Below are 20,806 nucleotides of genomic sequence, written 5' to 3' on the forward strand. Positions count from 1 at the left end.
TATATTTCTCAATATAGAGAAAATATTATAGCTAGAAAAATTTGTCCTGGGAAGATACATTCAAAAGGAAAAATGAAATCACAGGACAATTCTTCTTTAATTAGATTTGCCTCCAACAGTTGTCCTTGTTTATTTGGGATGGTAACTAGCAAGAGGGAAGCCACTTGCCAGTGCTGGAACCTGCAACTTTATAAGAGAGTGACAACTGATTAAAAGTGTACACTTGATATTTTTGTCTTGTTTCATTTTGGTTAATTTTGATTTGTGTCTTTGCCTTTGTAGAATTCTTTGAAAGAGAGAAAGAATATGAAGTTGAGTGGATAGGGAGTAGGGAAGGACCTAGGAGAAGTGGAGTGCGGAGAAGTACATGATCAAAACATATAGTGCATAAATTTTAACATAATAATTTAAAAGAAAAATGAAAGATAAGCTAAAATAAAAACGTGCATTTGGCTATACACATGAAGGATTCTAAATCATCATATTACAGAGATACATGCACACCCCTGATTGGTTGCAGCAGTATTCACAATAGCCAAGCTATGGAAACAGTCTAGATGCTTCTCTCAACAGATGAACAAACAAAGAAAACATAGCACATTCACACACAATGAAGTAGATGCCATTAGGAGACACCCAATAAACCAGACCCAGAAAGACAAATAGCACATTTTTTCCTTTATATGAGATACCAAATAGGACAAAATGTAAATGGACAGCTACACAAGGAAGGAAGGGGTCTAAAGGTAGAATAAAGGAGAGATGCTATTCTCATTGTATTTTATATATAATAACTTTACAGTTATTAGCAGAAAGACATGCAGAGTGTTGGGTTTTATCACAAGGTGTTTAGCTGTAGCCCAAGAATATACATTCTTAAAACTTCCTGTGATATAGATGTACCTGCTTTTGGTAGCAACACTAAAGAAAAAGACAAAACAAAACAAACAAATAAATACCCCAAAACAATTATAGTTGTAAAAGCAGGTGACCTGGTAACAGGGGAAAAAACTAGTTTCAAATCCCAGGCCTGCCACGTATGAGCTACAGTTCTGGCTTGCACTACTACAGTGTGATCTTGCTAACTCCTACATTTACTGACTTTCTAACCATAAGAGTTCTGCCTATACTGGGTATGCTGGTGAACATGTTTAATCCCAGCACTCAGTAGGAAGAGGCAGGTTGACTTCTGTGAGTTCAAGGCTACCATGTTCTACAGAGCAAGTTTCAGCCCAGTACATAATACATACTAAGAAACTATCTAGAAAAAGAGACAAGGACAAGACCAAGGACAAGGAGGAAGACAAGGAAGAGGAGGAGAAGGGAGAAGCAAAAGGGGTTGGAGAAAGAGAAGGAAAAAAGGAGAAAAAGAAGAAGAATGAGAAGAAATAGTAATGGTAGTAGTAGTAGTAGTAGTCTGTTCCAACATAGTCTCATTTGCCACAGAGAAAGCCTGTTGGAAGGTATGACTATCATTCCTCTCTCCTACTAGACAAAGAAAATGTCCAGTGGCCCACCATCTCACCATCTAATGTCCCTTCGTCTGTTCCCCTTCTAATGTAGCTGCTAATACACAATGGTCCAAATGTATTACTGTAATTTGAATTCCTTTCAGTGACCACACAGAGACCTGTGTTGATCAGTTTCAGACATTGCAGCAACAGCAACATCAGAACAAGCCCTCTCAGGTGGCAAATCTCAAATAACATGAAACCCTCCCTTCAACTAATTTAACTTCTGTCCAGATTCTCTAGGCACCCAGAATAACTGTTTCCTGTGGCCCAACAGCTATAAAACCCTCCTTCCAGAACATATCCTCAATAGGTCGGTGCCTGATGCTTATTTCTGAAAAGTATTAGCCTTCTCACTGGCTATGGCAAAACTGCTTCATCCCTCTTCCCCATTTGTAAGTGAATAGCCACCTTGTTACAAGTTCCAGCACTATCAAGTCCCTTGCCTTTCCAATTAAGATAGTTACGGGGCTTGAGTGTACTACTCTAAACAAAACCAAAGGTGGTGCTCAATGTTATTGCCTTGTTCAGCTTATTTCTCTTACATCAACCTCAAGATAAACATAACTCTAGGAAACATGACTCTAAGAAATATGTATGCATATGTATATATATATAAATATATATATGTGTGTGCGTTCAACTTGCTATAACAGAATATATATATCATTATATATATATACACATATATATATATATGATGTATGTTTTCCTTCTAGTTCTTCTCCCCAATTCATTTGTCCTGAAATTCTCTTTCACAGCTATAGGGTAGTTTATATTTTCTAGAGATGGTGAAAATTCAATGAAATCTTCACTTAGAGACACTGAATTGGATCTGGCTTTTGAGCAATGAGCAAATATTTTCAGGCAGAAGTAGTTACAGAAAGAAACAATTCTATGAACAAAAATGAGATAACTTCCTTAAACACTTTTAGGTTGTACTAAACTGTTTACAATGGCGGCCTGAGAATGAGATTGGAATACACAGAATGGTTCAGCATCCTCTGTACTATTGTAGTTCTGGGTTATGCATGTTTGAAACATGTGGTAGGTATATGTTTAAAACTAAACCATCCTAGGGAAAGTGTGAAAAATAGATCACCAGGGCTCTGGTCATAGCGGAAGCAATCAAGAATCTAAGTGTGTCGACAAACACAATAGGTACTTCATATGCATATGGTGCGTGACCTGCTCTGCAAATCAGTGGAATAGAATTTCTTTTTAAAAGGGAAACAAGGAAAAATTTAAAACATCGGTTGACTCTTGAGATGGTGCAGCAGGTAAGGGCAATTGAAGCTAAACATGGCAACCTGGGTTCATCTACCGACTCTGTGTGTGTGTGTGTGTGTGTGTGTGTGTGTGTGTTACCCTATTGTATACTAGTGTGACAATAACTTCACAGTAAATTTAATAAGTACATTATGTTTCAAAATAAGCAATGTATGAAACATTTTCATCCAAAGTAAATGATAAAATGTTTGAGATGATGGAACTGTTCATTGCCCTGGTGTGGTCACTGAACGCTGTACACATGTATTGAAAGATAATGGTTTCGAGAGATGGTATCATTCCTGAGATTGATTTCTCCCTTATCTGCCTTCAGTGCCAACACTGATTCAGCTCAGAGCATGTAATATTGTGAGCTGACACGCATATATGCACCGGTGACTGTCTTGATGTGTTCAATTCTATCCCTTTAACAAAAAGTATATATCCAGGGCAATGGATTGCTTTTGGGTTTTGGAAAGGCTCCACATCAGAGCCACTGGGAATATTTATTTTTACCATGCAGCTTTCCACCTGTTGCTGTATATATCAAAATGGAAAAATAAACTGGAGAGTGGGAGAGTTCATGTTCTTCTCAGCATTCCAGGTGATTCCAATACATTCTCTGTTCTAGAAAGATTCTTGGCTTTCCTCGAGTAACCTGATCCAACATCTTACACTTTTTTTCCTGCCAAGAAGTCCCTTACATTTACTTCTCACCTTTTACCTCTTTGTTTAGTTCTCACTGAAGAGAAAAGATAATTCACAAACATCTTGCATTTATATACACAGGGGAGTGGGAATAATGATCGTTTTCTTGGGGACTGAGGGCCAGCTGCCTGAAAACCTCAGCATCCCCAGTGTTGAAATAATCTCCTGGCCAGATGTTTCCTTCCCTGGTTGTAACAGGGCACAGAGGCCCCAGTGGAAGACTCTCTGGACCCCAGCCTGGCCAGCTGGATCAGTTGCAGGTGGAACAAATGGGACCCAAGGGCCCCATCAGGTCACCTTGCTGAGTATGAGTCAGGCCAGCAGCTCTGTATTTCTTCCTGTCTCTCCCACTTCCCACCACTCATCTCTGTGGGCAGCTGCCAAACCAGGGAACAAGAGTCAGGCAGGGGAGGGAGGAGGGGTTTCTTAATGGATCTTCCATCTCTTCAGTGGTTTGGGGTCTGGCAGAGATAATCCAGGCCTGAAACAAATTGGCTCCTCCCCTGATATATTTCGGTTAATGCACTAGCTGCCGAGAAGCAGTGAGGCTTAGGGAACAAAATCAATTTCCCCTGGCTGCACGAGAAGCACAAATTGAACTCCGCAGCTCTTAATCTTCTTATCTATCTATCTGGCTATCTATCTGGCTATCTATCTGGCTATCTGGCTATCTATCTATCTGTCTATCTATCTGTCTATCTAGTTGTCTGTCTGTCTGTCAGTCTGTCTACTATCCATGGAGCATCAAATACGGCTTTTGGTTACTTTCCTGACACTGTTGAAGCCCTTTTCTCTCAAGATCTGACTCAAATGTTCTGAAGAGACAGAAGTGGTCAAATGCCAAGTGAATCTTAAAAAATCTGGTAAACCAAAGCACGGCTCACCATTCTTTCTCATGGGACACAACGTTAACAGTCACTGCTTTCTGACTGATTACAGACAGGGAAACTGCAGAGGTCTAGCAGTCTGTTCCAATATCATTCCTCTGTCTGGGGATAATCCTGACCACATATGCTTACTCTTTCTCTCCTTAAACTAGCATCCAAAGTATTCTGTTTCATTACATTGTCTTCAAACATAATTCATGTGGATCTTTGTATACTCTTCTCCTCTGCTTACCCGCAGCCTTGTACTCTTCCACCTCTGAGAGTCTTTCCAACTCCAGGTCACATGTGTTCACTTGCCCTCCCTCCCACCTCAGCACCTCTTTCCCACTCCCTTTCTTCTTGTCATCTTTTTCATTTCATGAACTACATTCCCACATCCATGTGTGATGTGATGTGTGTATGTGTGTGTATGTGTGTGTGTGTGTGTGTGTGTGTGTGTGTGTGTGTATACATATACATATATTCTGCAACTGAGAGAACTTGCAGCATCTGTATCTCTGAATTTGGGCTATCTCACTTAATGTAAATTCAAAATCTATTTATTTTTCTGAAATTTTCATTATTTCTTTTTTAAGTACAGTCAAGTAAAATTTTGTTGTGTGGACATACCCATATTTCCATTACCGAATCATCTGTTGATAGCGATACAAACTGATTTTCTTTTCAGTCCAGGGGTAAACAAGGATATACATGTGTCCCTGAAGTAGAACTATAGTCCTGTAGGTGTATGCTCAATACCAGTACAGCTAGGTCATATGGTATTTCTTATTATTATATTTTTGAAAAAATTCTAAGCTTATTTCCATAGTAGGTTCAGCAGTCTATCCTCCTGCTAGGAATGCATAAGATTTCTTCTTTTCCCACATCATCATCAACATGTGTGTCATATTTTTTGATGATAGCCATTGTCACTGGGAGAGATGGACTTCCAAATCAATTTTAATTTGCATTAACTGATGACTACGGATGTTGACCACTTTAAAATATTCATTGGCCATTTGTGTTTCTTCTTTTGAGAACTGCCTAGTCCTTTCTTATTGATTGACAGATATCTGTGTGTATGAATGTGTGTTTCTTTTTTCAGGTCTTTGTAGAGTCTAGATATTACCTCCTTGTCTGAAGTAGAGCTGACAAAGAATTTTCTCTCATGCTATTAGCTTTCTGATTGTTCTCTTCCCTGTTGAGAAGCTTTTTACATTACGTCTAACCTCATTTGCCCTTTCTAAGACTACTGAAGATGCCATTTTTATTCTTGATTTTAAAGATACTCACCTGGATGTAAACATTGAAACTATATGCCTATGAACAAGGGTCTTAGGGAATATAGGTTGGCCGAGTCATTTGATGCCCAAATGGGAGTCACTTCTGACTTCCTCTCAAACAATATCTGTCGCCTAGCTAAAATTTTATTCCAGACAGCTAGAAAATGTCAAAATCCCCATTGTCACTTTACATCTTGCTTTAAAATGTTCCTTCAAATTTCTAGATCTTTTAGATGAGATCAGGAAAGATGCATTAATTATACAGAGAACCTAAAATATTATAAAAGTTTCAGAGGGGCTTAGAGGAAATGTTGCTAGCACTGCAGTTTGTAGAGGCTGTTGCTACTACTGTCCTACTTTCTGCCACTTGTATCTTCCTAACGTTCATCTGGATGCTCTTAGAGATTCAAGTGAAGCAAAGTTGTCACATAGAAGTGATGGGTGCTTGGGACATAATAAGCATAAATAGTCTAGAAATGGCAGGGCATGGTGATGCATGCCTTTAAGCCCAGGCCTCAAGAGACAGAGGCAGACAGATCTCCATGAGTTGGAGAGTAACCTGCTCTACAGAGCCAGATCCAGGGACTGTCAGGACTACACAGAGAAACCCTGTTGTGAAACTAACCCAAGTCTCATATGTTCACATTATTCAAACAGATAGGAAACATCTTGTCTCTTAGCAGCCAAGTTTCACTTTCCGAAGAATTATATTCAAGGACATGGTGGGTTAACTTCAGCCCACCCACAAACATAAAAAGTGAGCCAAATGCTTATTTGTGATACTCATGGAACTTCCTTTGAGAAATTAATAACTTGTTTCTACCAGTGTAGACACCTACCAAAATTTTTTTCTAGAACATCTTTATCTGAAAAAAGTAGAAAAATTAAGATGCATGTGCAAATAAAATGATAACGCATATGTGAAAGATGTGCAGTGAATCCAAATAAGAAGGAACTAGAAAACCAGGGGCTTCTCAGTGGCATTTTTCCTGAATTTTAATGACTAAAATTTCTCCAGATGTAACAAATGCCCTTTATGGGAAAGAGGATATAGGACTGCATTTAGCTGTTCTTGGAGTAAGATTGCCATGATGGACAGAGGCAATTACTTTCAATCTCACTCCAAGAACAGCTAAATGCAGTCAGTCACTGGAGAGAGGAGTGAAAATGCAGAGATGAATCGCATTTCCAGGGAATATGTTCAGGTGAAGTGAAGCATAGAAAAATTCATTATCATTTGTACAGACAGGCATAGATCCATGTCATAAAACAAGTGGAATCCAAGTCTCCTGGCCTTTCTCACCACAATACTGTAATGTTAATAAAAATAATCTACTCAGATGAGGATTCCAAAACTTATATCAACAAACTTCAGCAGTGAGTTTTACCAGCAGTTTTTCTAATGTCCCATGGATGATAGCACAAAGATTTATATGCATTTTCCTATCGAAACTTACTTTTTATTCTTGGTTGAAATTAACCTAATCTCCTTGCCTTCCTGTAATCTGTCCAGCTTTGCCTTTTGCACTTTCTTAGACTACCCTCCCTCTACCTGCAATCTAGGACAAAACTGCCCTAAAATGAAGAGGAGCCTGAAAAAGACAAAAGACAAAATAGGGTATATCAGAGCCACTAAAAAGCTGGGCATACTTACTTAATGGTCACCGTATGAGGAGAGCCTTCGAAATAGACCAAAAAGTAGTCATGTGTTGCCTGTTTAGAAAATAATTAGCATCTTACTATTAGTGGTGTATTTCTTTAGTGGTGATGATTGGTATTTTATCATCTGTGTATATGTTTATCTGATCACTGTCCTCTGAGATAACTACTAATGAGTAAAGTTCATAGACCTCACCTTTCTGTGGGAGTAGTAATATACTACAGTATTATTGTTATTGGAAGGCAAAATGGATAATAGTCTTTTTAAATAATTTTGTTACATTCAAAACTGTTACATTACATAGACTGTAGTGAAATATGTTTTCTTTTTGGTATTACTTTATTGTTAACTGACATATAACTAGAAGAACTAAAGATCTTGTCATTTGAGTTTTTATATTTAGACAATGAAATGCTATTGGCTACAGTCTCTATACAGCACTATAGAACCAGAATGTATTCTTCCTACTCAACTGTATTTTCATGACTATTGTCTGGTCTCCTTTATCTCACCTCACACCTCTACTGATCACTGTTCATTTCTCTTCTACATTGACATCTATTTTAGACAATATTATGAAGTGGACACCTTCTAGGTGATTAAAAAGGGACATTGATATCAATTCTATCTACTATTGTATTTTTCTGTGAATTCTCAGTGAATTTCAAGGAAATTGTCATTCATAGCCTTAGACTCAAAGATCATATCAGAGGTAAGAGTATATTTTTCCATAATACCATGGTTCTACTTCCATCACTCCAAATTTCCACATCCTACTCCATTCCCAGGACAATCTTACCTCCTACAAACTGTGCAGCTCCCATGCAACGCCCCATCATTCTAGAGATGAGTTCTTCCATGCAGCATCCTAGGACAGCAGCCAATGCCACCAGGAGCAACAGAGCACAGCCAGCACCTGTCACCACCGTGCACATCTGCCACGCCAGGCTTGGTATGGCGGCGAAGCTGGCATAGCGTCCACATTCTTCCACCATGATCAGATTGTGCCCGTCTCCCCGCACAGGGTAGTTGCATCTCCTGAACGTGCTGAACGATACTGGCTTTCCGAGCTGTGATCCAAACAGCCAGTAAGGGAGGAAGTAACTGGTAGAACTGGCCACAGCAGTAACTAGGGACAGGAAGGCCCAGAAGGTGCCTACCAGAGTAAGGCTGCTCCTCATGGTCTCAGGTTTCTGTGCAAGGATGGGGAAATGAGATGGTTCACAGCAGCAAGAAACAAGTTACGATGTAGGCTCCACTGGGCTGTTTTCATCTGGTTGGCCGGTCCTGGAACTCACAGGTGTGCTGTATGGCTCTTGCTTCTTGAAGAGCTCATTCTCTGAAATGTCATTTGGGTCTCTGTGGGCTATTGCTTTCCGTCATCCTTTACTTCTGCCTAGTTCAGAGTTCTATAGTTGCTAGGCTGCAATAGAAGAGTCACAGAGTTGAATTAGTGAGTGCTATGGCAACCCAAGTGGAACCCAATCAGCTAGCTAGCTTACAATGTTTGAAACACAGTATGGAACTGGTCATGAGAAGGGAGTCTGAAAGGAATGCTGTCCCAAGAGTCCCCGAGACCCAGATGAATGATTTTGTGAATCAGTTTATTTCATAAAGTAAAAAGTTAGACAAGTCAACAGACTCGCCCCTTACCCCATTTAAGAGGTAAGAGGGCAGTTTAAGATGTTTCATTTTGGCTTAGAATGACCAATCATGTATGTGCTTTTCACAGAAATACCAAAGCGAAACTGGGAGGATAAAAGTTGTCTATTTGTGCATCCTACATCCATCACTGAGTCACTTCCCACAAAAAAGCTGAGGAGTAACTTACCAGTCAGCACTCACACCTATAACAGCACTCACACCGTTTATAACAGCACTCACACCTATAACAGCACTCACACCTATAACAGCACTCACACCTATAACAACACTCACACCTATAACAGCACTTACACCTAGACAAACTACCGAAGAATCATCGACACTCCTTGCTGGATACAGCTAAGAAAGCTTCTCATCTTCCAGAAATATTTTAACAACAGTCTTTCTCTGAAGAGGGAACACACACACACACACACACACACACACACACACACACACACACACACACACACACGTGGGCCTTTCCAGATTTCCAGATCCCCTTTGGAACAAGTAATCTTAGATACTGGCTTTCCAGTGCTAGTATCCTCAATCCAGTTCACAAATGGCTTTCCCAGATTTCCTCTGTCAAAAATCAACCACTTCCTTTCCAATCCATTAACTTGCCTTTGCTTTCTGGCTAGTTTCTCTACTAATGCAGCTAAAGAGCATACTGCAGCTTGATGAAAGCACTGTTAACTGTCACTAGCAAGCAGATGGTGGAATGTTTCAGAAACTTCTCTCTCATTCACCACTACTGTTTAGAGTTATAAGTAGTGATATTGAAAATTGAGGACCCAAATCACAGGGAGTGTCATAGACTACCTGTATGAGACTACTATAATACAAATTTTGGAAACCAACAGGAGCAAACATCAACTGTATTTGGGGGTCTCAGGATATAGCTGTAAGTGATTTTATAAGCATGATCAAATAGTGATTGGCACAGAGTAGGAATTACAATTCATGATTGCTTAATGAAGGTCTTTTTAAAAGATCATCAAACTCCAAGATTGGCAGAAGCATTCATGAATCAGTTAATCTGGTCTTCTGGCTTTACATATGGGTGAGTTTGGCTCAGGAAAGCAGGAAGTGATTCTTTTTCCAGTCACAGTTAGTAACCAGACACACCGGAACCAGAAACCTGATCTGATGATTACTAGACCAGAGTGCAGGGACCGCTCAATGCTAACTTACACTTCCCCCATCATTTCTCAGATGTGAATATGAGAAGGAAGTTCTTTACCCCAGAGTAAAAAGCTAGTGAAATACATAAGACAAACCAGAGTCTAGTTATTTTTTCCCAGTATTATACTCTGTTTTCACTCCATCACAATTCCCTTCTCGATACATATGTATTTTAAGCTGTGTGTTTTCATGCAGGAAGAGAGTTGAGATCATAAATTGCAGGTGCTTACTCTGGAATGTTAAGGTTTGAAAAGATACTACCATGATCTGGTCCCCTGAGGACGAGGTTTTGCCTGAGAGTTGGAAGAATGAAAAAAAAGATGTGGTGAGGGATTGAAGGCTAGTGGGGGAAAGAGTGGAACTGCTTTGAATAATTGCTGTTAGAAGTCAGGTATGCTTTACCACAATGAGGTAATGCATCTGATTGTTAGGTTGGAGTTTGTAGGAATATGAAATGCACAGTCAATGCCCCATGGTGGACTTCTTTCCTAATGAAGATACCTAGACCAGATGGGGAGAAAGGAAAAGCTAGGAAACAGCTACTGGCATCATTACCCCAACATTTTCTGGACCCATTATTCCATTTGCTGTGCACAGAAATCTTCTTAGATTTTCATGAAAAGTAATTTGTAAATGGAGATTTACAAATAAGCAAACTGGGGGTCAACAAGCCAAATGACTTTCCCAAGGATACACATTGATTCAATAAAAGTTATCATTTCTCACTCCCATACCTACAACCTTCTCTTCCTGTGTAGTGTTACCCTCTCCCAAAATTATAGTATCATCCTGTGTTATTATATTTAAAAGCTTCCATGGTGGGGCTAGAAATATGGCTCAGTGGTTAAGAGCACTGACTGTTCTTCCAGATGTCCTGAGTTCAAATCCCAACAACCACATGGTCTCTCACAACCATCTGTAATGAGATCTAATGCCCTCTTCTGGTGTGTCTGAAGACAGCTACAGTGTACTCATACAAATACAATAAATAAATCTTTTAAAAAATGCTTCCATGATTTCACATCCATATTTTCAAAAGTATTTCAGAATGGGGGAATAATTACAAGGAAGGCAGAGAAGTTAAAAGGAATGCCCATTTCTCAAGACATAACGACAAAAGCATGGGCTGCTTCAAGTACTGCACTTGCAGTCAGAACTAATGTCTCCCATCAACATCATTATCTTGAGGTCAAAGTTGCACCGTGACAACTAGGGGGAATGGCAGAGAATAGGAGGCAGTGAGTAGTTCCAGACTATGATTGAAGGACATGGACAGAGCCCAGCATAGTGGTACACACACAAACTCACAGTACTGAAGAAAATAAGGCAATGAAACTGGGAGTTCAAAGCCATTGTGGTTTATGCAGCATGGCACATTCTCAGATATATGATAATAGACAGGGAGAGAATGATTCTAATACAACACTGACCTCATCTGTGAAATATCAAGCTATTAAATGAAGTATAATACTACCAATCATTACCACCTTGATTTCATTTCAAAAGTGGAATTCTGAAACCACGTGTAAGAAATAATATCCTGGAAGTTCTGGAGGTCTAGTTGATTGATATTGTTATTCTTCCTATGGTGTTGCAAACCAAGGACGAACTTAGGTGGCATCAATGGGAGGAGAGGCCCTTGGTCCTGTGAAAGCTTGATGCCCCAGTGTAGGGGAATGTCAGGGTGGTGAGGTGGGAGTGGGTGAGTGGGTGGGTGGGTGAAATGTGGAGCACCCTCAGAGAAGCAGGGGAAGAGGGGATGGGACAGGCAGTTTGTGGTTTGTGGAGGGGAACCTGGGAAAGGGGATAACATTTGAAATGTAAATAAATAAAATGTCCAATAAAAAATGCTTGATGCAAAAATGAGAAAAGAAAATCCTTAAATGTTAATATAAATGTATTTAGCTAAAAAACAAACCTCAATGTATTTTAGAATTTAAATTAATCCTTTAAAACTGAATTTCCTTAAAAGATGTGTGAGCCCTTTTGTAGCCAGGAAGGAACCCAGTGGAGTGATATAGACAACAAACCCACCCACAAAACTTTGGACCCAAAATGTATCCTGTCTACAAGAAATGCAGGCACAGGGGATGAAGCAGAGACTGAGGGAAAGGCCAGCCAATAAACGGCCCAACTTGAGACCATCCCATGGGCAAGCATCAATCCCTGACACTATTAACGATACACTGTTATGCTTGCAGACAGTTTTGCATGGCTGTCCTCTGAGAGGCTCCACCCAGAAGTTGACTCAGACAGATACAGACACCCACAGCCAAGCAATGGATGGCGCTTAGGGATTCTTATGGAAGAATAGGAGGAAGGATTGTGGGCCACAAAGGGGATAGGACGCCACAGAAAGACCAACAGAATCAACTAACCTGGATTCTTGGGTCTTCCAGAGTCTAAACCACCAACCAAAGAACATACATGGGCTGGACCTAGGCCTCCCCGCACATATGTAGCAGATGTGCAGCTTGGTCTTTATGTGGGTTCTGAACAGCTCAAATGGAGCTATCCCAAAAGCTGCTGCATAAATGTGGGGCTATGTTCTACTAGCTAGGCTGCCCTTTCTGGCCTAAGGGAGAGGAAGCACCTAGACTTGCAGAGATGTGAAACACCAGGATTGATGAATCCCTGGGGGGTGCGGGGATGCTGTTCAGAGAAGGGGAGGGGGAGGTGGGAAGGATGGGGGAGTGACTGGGAGGGAGGAAGTAAGGGGGATGTAAAGTTAATAATTAAAAAATAGCAATAATAAATCTTTTTTAAAAAGAGTGGCCTGAGAGGTTTTTCTGGAATGTGGGATTTTCTGTGACAAATTCAGAAAATCCAAAACTACCTGGATTGAGATGGTCACCATTATTTAGTATTAGAGTCATGGTAAGCCAACATCATCAATGGGCAGCAAGCTGAGAATCACTGCCACAGATAATGCCCTAATGGGATCTCTCCATGACTCACATGATATGAACTTAAAACTGGCTGAGAAAATCGTTATTGGAAAGATGAGATGTGTACATTTTGTCTTATGTCTCTCTAAATCACGGCTTCTTGACTTACCAGGTCAATGACTAGGTTGCAGGAGTTTGGTTGCTCATTTGTTTTTTCAAGAGAACTAATAAAAGTGGGCTGAGCTTACCCACAGCAAGGCAGAATGCACATGAGGAATATGTGAACACGTTCACAGTGACTAAGCGCAGTCTAGCAACCAGTTTTACTTGCAATAGACTAATCCCCTTTATGACAGCCTCCTAAAGCAATCCAAGTCCAAGTTCATTCCCAGAAGCTGGTTAAGTCACTTTATTCTTACTCCAGTAACTATGGCATACAATGCCATCCTTCATTGTATCCTAATGCCCTGCCAACTTTGTTTCTCTTTCTCTGTCCCTGAAATAGCTAGCCTTACAGACATACTGCATTTTAAAAATCCAGGCAATACCATAGTGTTCCCATTGGCCAAGCATTGATGGGTAGAGAATTTATTTTGATATGATGTGTTCTTTTATTGGTATATTTTTCCATCCCTCAAATTGAGTTCTCTGTCTATCTCTGTCTCTCTACCTCTACCTCTCTAGGTTTCTCAGCCTCTTGGTTTCTGTCTCTCTGTCTTTGTGTCTCCCCCTACCCTTTCTCCTTCTCTCTCTCCCAACCATTGCCATACATTTTTCTTGGTTCTTGCTCTCACATAGACCTACTTTGATGTGTGTGTGAGGGGGGGTTGTTAATATCAATTAAATTAGAAACATTTTCTGCTTACATTTTGCACAGTGGGAAAGATAAGCTAACTCTTTTGCCTATCTCCTCTCTTCTCCAGTCCTGATAGAAGGATACCAATCTTTTCATTCCCATTAGAGCTCATTGTGAAGAAATAAAGTTTCGTAGATGCAGGAAACAAAGCTGTAAGAAAGATGTTCTGGGAATACAGGAGCAAGGTCTTGGTGGTCAGAGTGACCAGACTTAATGGAAACTAGCCAAAACATATCCTGCTCCCCCTACCCCTCCCTGAGGTAGATTCCAAGAACAACCACAAGATGACATCTTGACCCTGCCCAGCCACCCAGTTCCTCCCCCCTTCTAAAGCACGTGCCAACTTAGCCCTTTCCCGGTGATTCTCCAAGGCCAGGTGTAGGGCTGGATGAGGAAAGTGACCAACTGAGCCATGAATAGTCCCTTGAGCAGGCCAGCCAATACCTGACCAGATCCTTTGTCCTGTGTACCACCAATGAGAATAGGCCAGCTAACCCTGTTGTTGAAGTCTGTCCTCTGTAAGGAATAAAAGTTGTGTGCTTTTTGGGTCCGGGGTTGCCTCTCCCTGCATGGATGAGCAACTCCATGTACATGGATTAAAAAAACCTTATACCCTCTTGGTATTGCAGCAGTCACTCTGTTAATCTGTGCTCTGTGGGTGGCGCTCCTGACGTAGGGCCACTTTGGGGTCTTATAACATTTGTATACATTCTGAGTTAGAAATAAGTAAAATGATTCCCAAGGGCAACAGGATTAAGACAAAAGAGTCTCTGAGCTGCAGGTGCTGTAGCAAAAATGGCTGCACACATGTTTATATGAGGTTTATTGGTATTGGTGTAAGTAAAGAAATATGGACACATCTTTTTCCTCAGCTCCTAGGCAGTGAGTACTGCCTACCTGCCAAGCATTTACATGTACCTCTTCCTCAGTGTTGACATTTTCTTAGGAAATGAGCAAGATGTGCAGACATATGTGTCTAAGAGGTATAATTCTCTTAAATCAGAGTGGGTACCAGACATAGTCTACCCATTCTAGACCTTTCTCATTTAAATATAACCTTGGGAAACAAAACAACCATATCCAAGTCATTTCCGGACAACCTTTTCTGCAGCTTATGTTCTTTGAAGTTTCTCCTCTTCTACAATAACAGCTGTTCCAAGGTCTTCTATTCTTGATTCTCTCTCAAGGTGATGTTCATCAATGGGCTTAATTCTCTACTTATACCTTTGTGACTCTAAGAACCTCTCACTATTTTGGCCTCAGTTTTCAAAATTGCTGAGATGTCTCCTGGGCTTCCCACCTCACCCATCCCTTCTCTTTTTTGTCTGTCATAGTAAGACTTGCAAAACCAGATGGGTTAGGTTAGTTTGTTTATTGGATCTCATCATCCCAAGGTACAGATCATTACAAGTAAATAGGAGATTCAATCCAGGAAGCAAGAGAGTAAGTGGATACAGAGAACCACCCAAGCAATCAAAAATGTAGACGTTTGTGGTGGTTGTTTGGATACAGTCATGCCTCTGAACCTTTGCAGTACACTCAATCAACTTAATCAAAAACCTAGAGGGTCACCTAAGTTAACTATGCAGAGGAGGGGAGAGTTCATAAACAAAACAGAGGAAATAAACAAAAATGCTACATTAAATACTAGGCCATTCTCCTTCTCTAATGTTTGAGATTAAAAATACAGGAACTCAGGTGAATTCCCTAAAGTTCATATGAGCTTCTTCTGACCCTGAAACGCCACTTCCTGTACACCTGTTTATCTATGCTTTATCAAATGGGGAAGAATCTTGCTGCACAGAATCCTAGTACCCTAGCTTCAATGGTGGTCTGCTTGTGTAGGGAATCTACCACACATCATCAGGCAATTCAAAGCTGCCCCTCAGTTGCTTTTTCAAGATAAGGGTAAAGCCTAGCAACAAGGGAATGAATGATTGGAAAGGCATGCATTTTCAACCACCTTTAGGGTCATAACTGCAACCTACTTTTGCTGTGCAATGAACCTTCCATTCCAGGTCCTCAGAATAAAATGCCACCACAACTAACTAGAAGGCAGGCTAAATGGTTTTGCACTCAGTTTGAAATAGCTAGGATGCAGCATGGTACATCAAAAAAGTCTCTCAATTAGGAGCTCTAACTCCCCTTCATAAAAACCACTTTAGATGCTCTTTCAAAGGAGAAAATTGTGTACTCTCTCTCTCTCTTCCCCAGATTTATCGAACTTGAGTCCATGAGAATTTGCAATTTTTCTGATGGAAACTCAGGACTGAGGGGATACTCATTTAGTGGAAATGAGCAAGATCTTGGAGTCAAATGTGCCACAGACTCCTAACATCTTCCCCTTAAAGTGGTGTGAATACGGAGGGAGATCACTTCAAACCTTTGGGTTTCTGTTTCATCCAAACTGGAAACAATGGCATGAAGTGCAAATAAAACATAGCATACATGGCATATATTATACAACAACAGAGTTGGTATCAATTATCCTCCATGCTAGCAATGAAAACAGCATTACTGAATGATAGATGAATCTTGATGTTACTGAGAAGAAAATAAACACCCACCACCACTACCACCACCATCCTGTCTCCTTGAAACCCCTCTAGCAGTTGTTGCTCCTGGATTTCTTAATTTTCTTTCCCACCAAAAAATAAAAATAAAACCACTTAGCTAAGTGTTCTTTCTTAGCATGGATTAATAGTTAACACCTTTTGGCTTCCTTGTAAACCATCACTTGTGGCACATAGTAGGAACTTAGAGCTACTAAACGAATGCCATGTTTTAACTCAGCCCTACTGATCTCAACATCTGCACTTCAGTTTAACCTCATTCTGGTTTCAGCCCCGTAGTTTCAATTTAGGCGAGTCTAAAACATTGCCCTACCACATCGGGAAATCAGATCCATTTTGACTTGGTTAGACAAGTCAGAACACAATCCCTCCCTCTACTCCCAGAGAAAGTCTGCCTTCCTCTCCTCAGGTTACCAACTCCCTTGGGGGAATGGAGCTTGCTCTTAACCCTTAGGTCTTCAAACCTTGTCAATATGAAATAGGAGTCCAGAACTGATCCCTCCTAGACTATGCAAACAACCAACTATGAGGAAGTAAAAATACACCAGGCTGCCCTTGGGAAGAAAAACAACTTCTTTGACATGAAAGAGCAGGAAGCCTGAGAAAGGAAGCCTGAGAAAGGAAGCAGGGAAGAAGGGCTGAGCAAAAGGAGAGCAAAGCAGGGATTTTTTCCAGCTGCTTCAGTTGCATTTGGCCAAATTGAATATTTACCTTCTAACCACGAAGGCTGATTGACTTGTTCCCTTTCGCCTGGTTCAGATTTGAGAAGAGAGAGAAAAAATAAGAACTTCTCACAGCTTGTCAGACAGGGATGGGATTCCCAGTTGCTCTTTGCAGTGATGCCTGAAAACCTTGCTTTACCTTTGGGAGAGAGGGGAGGAGTCCAGCTTAATGGGAATTAACTCCAACTACGCTGGAGGCTTCAAACTCACCCTCTGACATGCAGGCACTTGAAGCAGAAACCAGCTCAGCAGGCACCCTCTCACCACCCACAGCCCAGCTGCGGCTCTCTCTCTCTCTCTCTCTCTCTCTCTCTCTCTCTCTCTCTCTCTCTCTCTCTCTCTCTCTCTCTCTCTCTCTCCCTCTCCCTCTCCCTCTCCCTCTCCCTCTCCCTCTCCCTCTCTCTCCCTCTCTCCCTCTCTCTCTCTCCCCTTCTCCCTCCCTTCCTCCCTCCTTCACTCCACTCCTTCCCTCCCTTCCTCTGTGTGTGTGTTTGCCTCTAATCTCTATCTCTCCCTCCTTACTTCGCTCCACCTTCCCCCTTCTCCCTTTCTCCCCCCTCCCTCTCTGCCTCTGTGTGTGTGTGTGTGTGTGTGTGTGTGTGTGTGTGTGTGTGTGTAGCCACTCTTCATCTGCATTTCTATGGCTCTTCCCCACCTGCTGAATTCCAGCTGTGGAACTCAGGTTCTCCCTAACTTTTCTCCAAACACCCAAATAATCTCTACCGAAGAGATTAGGCACTTGGGGGAAAAAATGGAGAGAGCATGCTCACCCTTAAATAGAATTTTCCCTCAAATATTCTGGTAGAGAAATTTTTGATTCAAGATTGGCACAATGTAACCTTTAAGAAAACAACTGAGGACTAGAGAGACAGATCTGTGTATCAAATTGCTTCCTGCACATGAGGACCCATGCTTGATCCTCAGAATCTATGGTAGAAGGTGAGAACGGATTCGTGAAAGTTGTGCCCTGAACGCCATACACAGGCTTTGACGTACACATGCCCATATTCACACGCACATAAGCCTCACACAAACAGTACTAATATCTAAAATTAAAAGACACAAAATTATGAAGAACCATGTGTAGTGGCACACAACTGTAATCCCAGTGTGTCAGAGCCTGAGGAAGGAAGATCACAATTCAAGGCTAACCCGAGTTACCTAGCCAAAGGAAGAAAAAAAAAACCCTAAAGATCTTACTTAAACCATACATTCAAAGAGTAGTAATAGCTCTTGAAATAGTAGTAGTGTCAAACATCAGTGTCTTATTTATCTAAAAGCACAGGGAACTGCTTTTTTTCTACTTATAAAAAGAACCTAGTGATCTGGAAATGAACACAGCTAGTCTGAGGCTCTGGCCCAGTCTACCATCACCTCTCATGTCTGAGTATAATCCTGGCACACTACACTTACTTTTGAAACCTGTCATCATCTCCATTGTACACTTCTACATGTGGATCTTATTTCCCCTTCAATCTAGATGCCTCCTCGTGAACAAGGAATTTAACTCAAAATAGGTTACAAGGAAGAAGACTTCACAGAACAGTCTTAGCGGATCCAAAATATTGGTGGTTACTGATTACCTTCAAAAGTGGGTTCTGAGCGCTATCAATCTTGTGTTTGTGCATCTTACAGCAAAAATTCACAGGGCAAAACTAAATGAATTAGTAGCTTGATATATTCATTGTGTTATAATTATTTAATGAGCCTACTAAACTTTTCTCATCTGCCTAGATACATGCATAAATCCTGCCCTGTCTTTTATCATCTATATTCATGCACACATTAATTTATCAAGCTATTTCCCATCAGCAGTTTTTAACCACATTTTTTCTTCCTAAACTCACTGATAAATGACATTCCCATCTGTAATAAGAGCTTACTGAGGCACTTCCTGCAGGGAGGGACAGCTGACTTCTTGCATATAATGTCTGACTTTTAGTAGCGCAAGCTCCCTTGAAATTTTAAATAATTTCCCAGTTGTTAACTGCTTAAGAGTCACTGCTTCAGGTATAGGACTATGTGTGTAAATCAGTTGTTTTCAATTCGTAGGTTGTGACCCCTTTGCAGGTTGACTTACCCTTTTGCAGTTCACATATTAGATATCTTGCATATTTACATTACAGTTCATAACAGTAGCCAAATTACAGTTGTAAAGTAGCAATGGAATAATTCTATATAGTTGGAGGTCACAGCAACATAGGGAAGTCTATTAAAGGGTCACAGCATCAGCATCATTGGGAAGCACTGATGTACCGAGAAGTGTTATGCCTTCTTTCATTAAAAATAAGTCAGTATTAACTGGCTTAGTTAAGGTTTCCATTGTTGTGAAGAGACACCATGACCAACGCAACTCTTAGAAAGGACAACATTTAATTGGGGCTCGTGTACAGTTTCAGAGGTTCTGTCCATTATCTTCAGTGTGGGACACATGGCCACATGTAGGCAAACATGATGCTGAAGAAGGAGCTGAGATTTCAATATCCTGGTCCAAAGGCAAGCAGAAGACTCTTCTGCCCTCCGCAGAGCTTAAGCTTAGGACCTCAAAACCCACCCCCACAGGAACTCATTTCTTCCAGCAAGCTAGACCTACTCCAACAAAGTCACACATCCTAATAGTGCCACTCACTGGACCAAACATATCCACACCATCACATGAACAGACATATAGAACCTGTGTGAGAGATATGGCAGAAAACTTTGGGAGGTTCAGGTAGTTAATTCTTCTTTGTGCTCTTGCTTATATAACCTTGTACCTGGTAACTATACTTGTCACTTGGGGAATTGTCACTATTTGGAACTCAGAGGGGACTTCCTTTTATACATTCCTTTTTTGAAATATCTTCTCAATGAACCTCCATTTCCCTGAAATGGAAGAATAGAGGCACATAGTTATATACTAAATAATGATATGATTTATTGAGCAATTTATTGTTTTTTCTTATTTTTTAATTTAATGATGGCGAATTATCGCAGAAAGAAATGGGTTTTACTCTTGTGGGACCATATTTCTGTTCATTTCACTATGCTATTCAGCTGCCAGGAAACCCATTCCTAAAAATCTGGGGCTCTGGAGGCTGAAGCAGGGAGATCCCAAGTTTCTTGCCAATCTAGCCAACATAGACTGTAGCACAAAATCAAGGCAAAATAAAGCAAAAGGTTTTACACCATGCTTCAATAAGACATTTGAGATAGAATGAGAAATATTTACTACTTGTAATATATGTAAGTGATGGAATGATATACACTAGTTGTCATACTGTTAAAATTCCTACTGAGCAGGGGACATCTAAATCCTCTATTTAATCTATATGGAATAAAAGATGCAGAGAATATATGCTGAGAGGTGACTGTTAGTCATACATCCATTCCCATCCCTAGTTTTGTAAACAGTGCCTTATACATACAGTAGCATTTCCCAAGCAAGCGTAATACTCCCACAGCATTTTGCTGTCTAGACAAGGGGTCAACGAGCCAGAGCCAGTCTATGGCAAATCTACTAGGCTGTCTGTTTCTCTAAAGTTTTATGGGCTCACAGCCATAGCATATTCATTTCTGTATTATCTATGACTGCTTTCATGTTACCATGGCAGAGTTGAGTAGTTATAAAAAGAGATCTTATGACCCACAAAGCCTGA

The 20,806-nt window shown here is 40.7% G+C and overlaps 1 protein-coding gene across 1 annotated transcript in view; it reads right to left on the reverse strand.

The window, feature by feature from the left end:
• The window catches only part of Lhfpl1 (LHFPL tetraspan subfamily member 1), a 57,861-nt gene extending 40,550 nt beyond the window's left edge, over positions 1–17,311 (reverse strand). Inside the window, exons 1-2 of the mRNA NM_181085.2 lie at positions 17,158–17,311; positions 8,097–8,720 (exon numbers count right to left, since the gene is read on the reverse strand). Of these exons, the coding sequence (NP_851599.1) occupies positions 8,097–8,478 (382 nt within the window). The 5' untranslated portion in view covers positions 8,479–8,720; positions 17,158–17,311. The remainder of the gene's footprint in view (positions 1–8,096; positions 8,721–17,157) is intronic.
• Between the last annotated feature and the right edge of the window lie 3,495 nt (positions 17,312–20,806).

The sequence above is a fragment of the Rattus norvegicus genome, chromosome X (assembly GCF_036323735.1).
Source record: "Rattus norvegicus strain BN/NHsdMcwi chromosome X, GRCr8, whole genome shotgun sequence".
Lineage (NCBI taxonomy): Eukaryota > Metazoa > Chordata > Mammalia > Rodentia > Muridae > Rattus > Rattus norvegicus.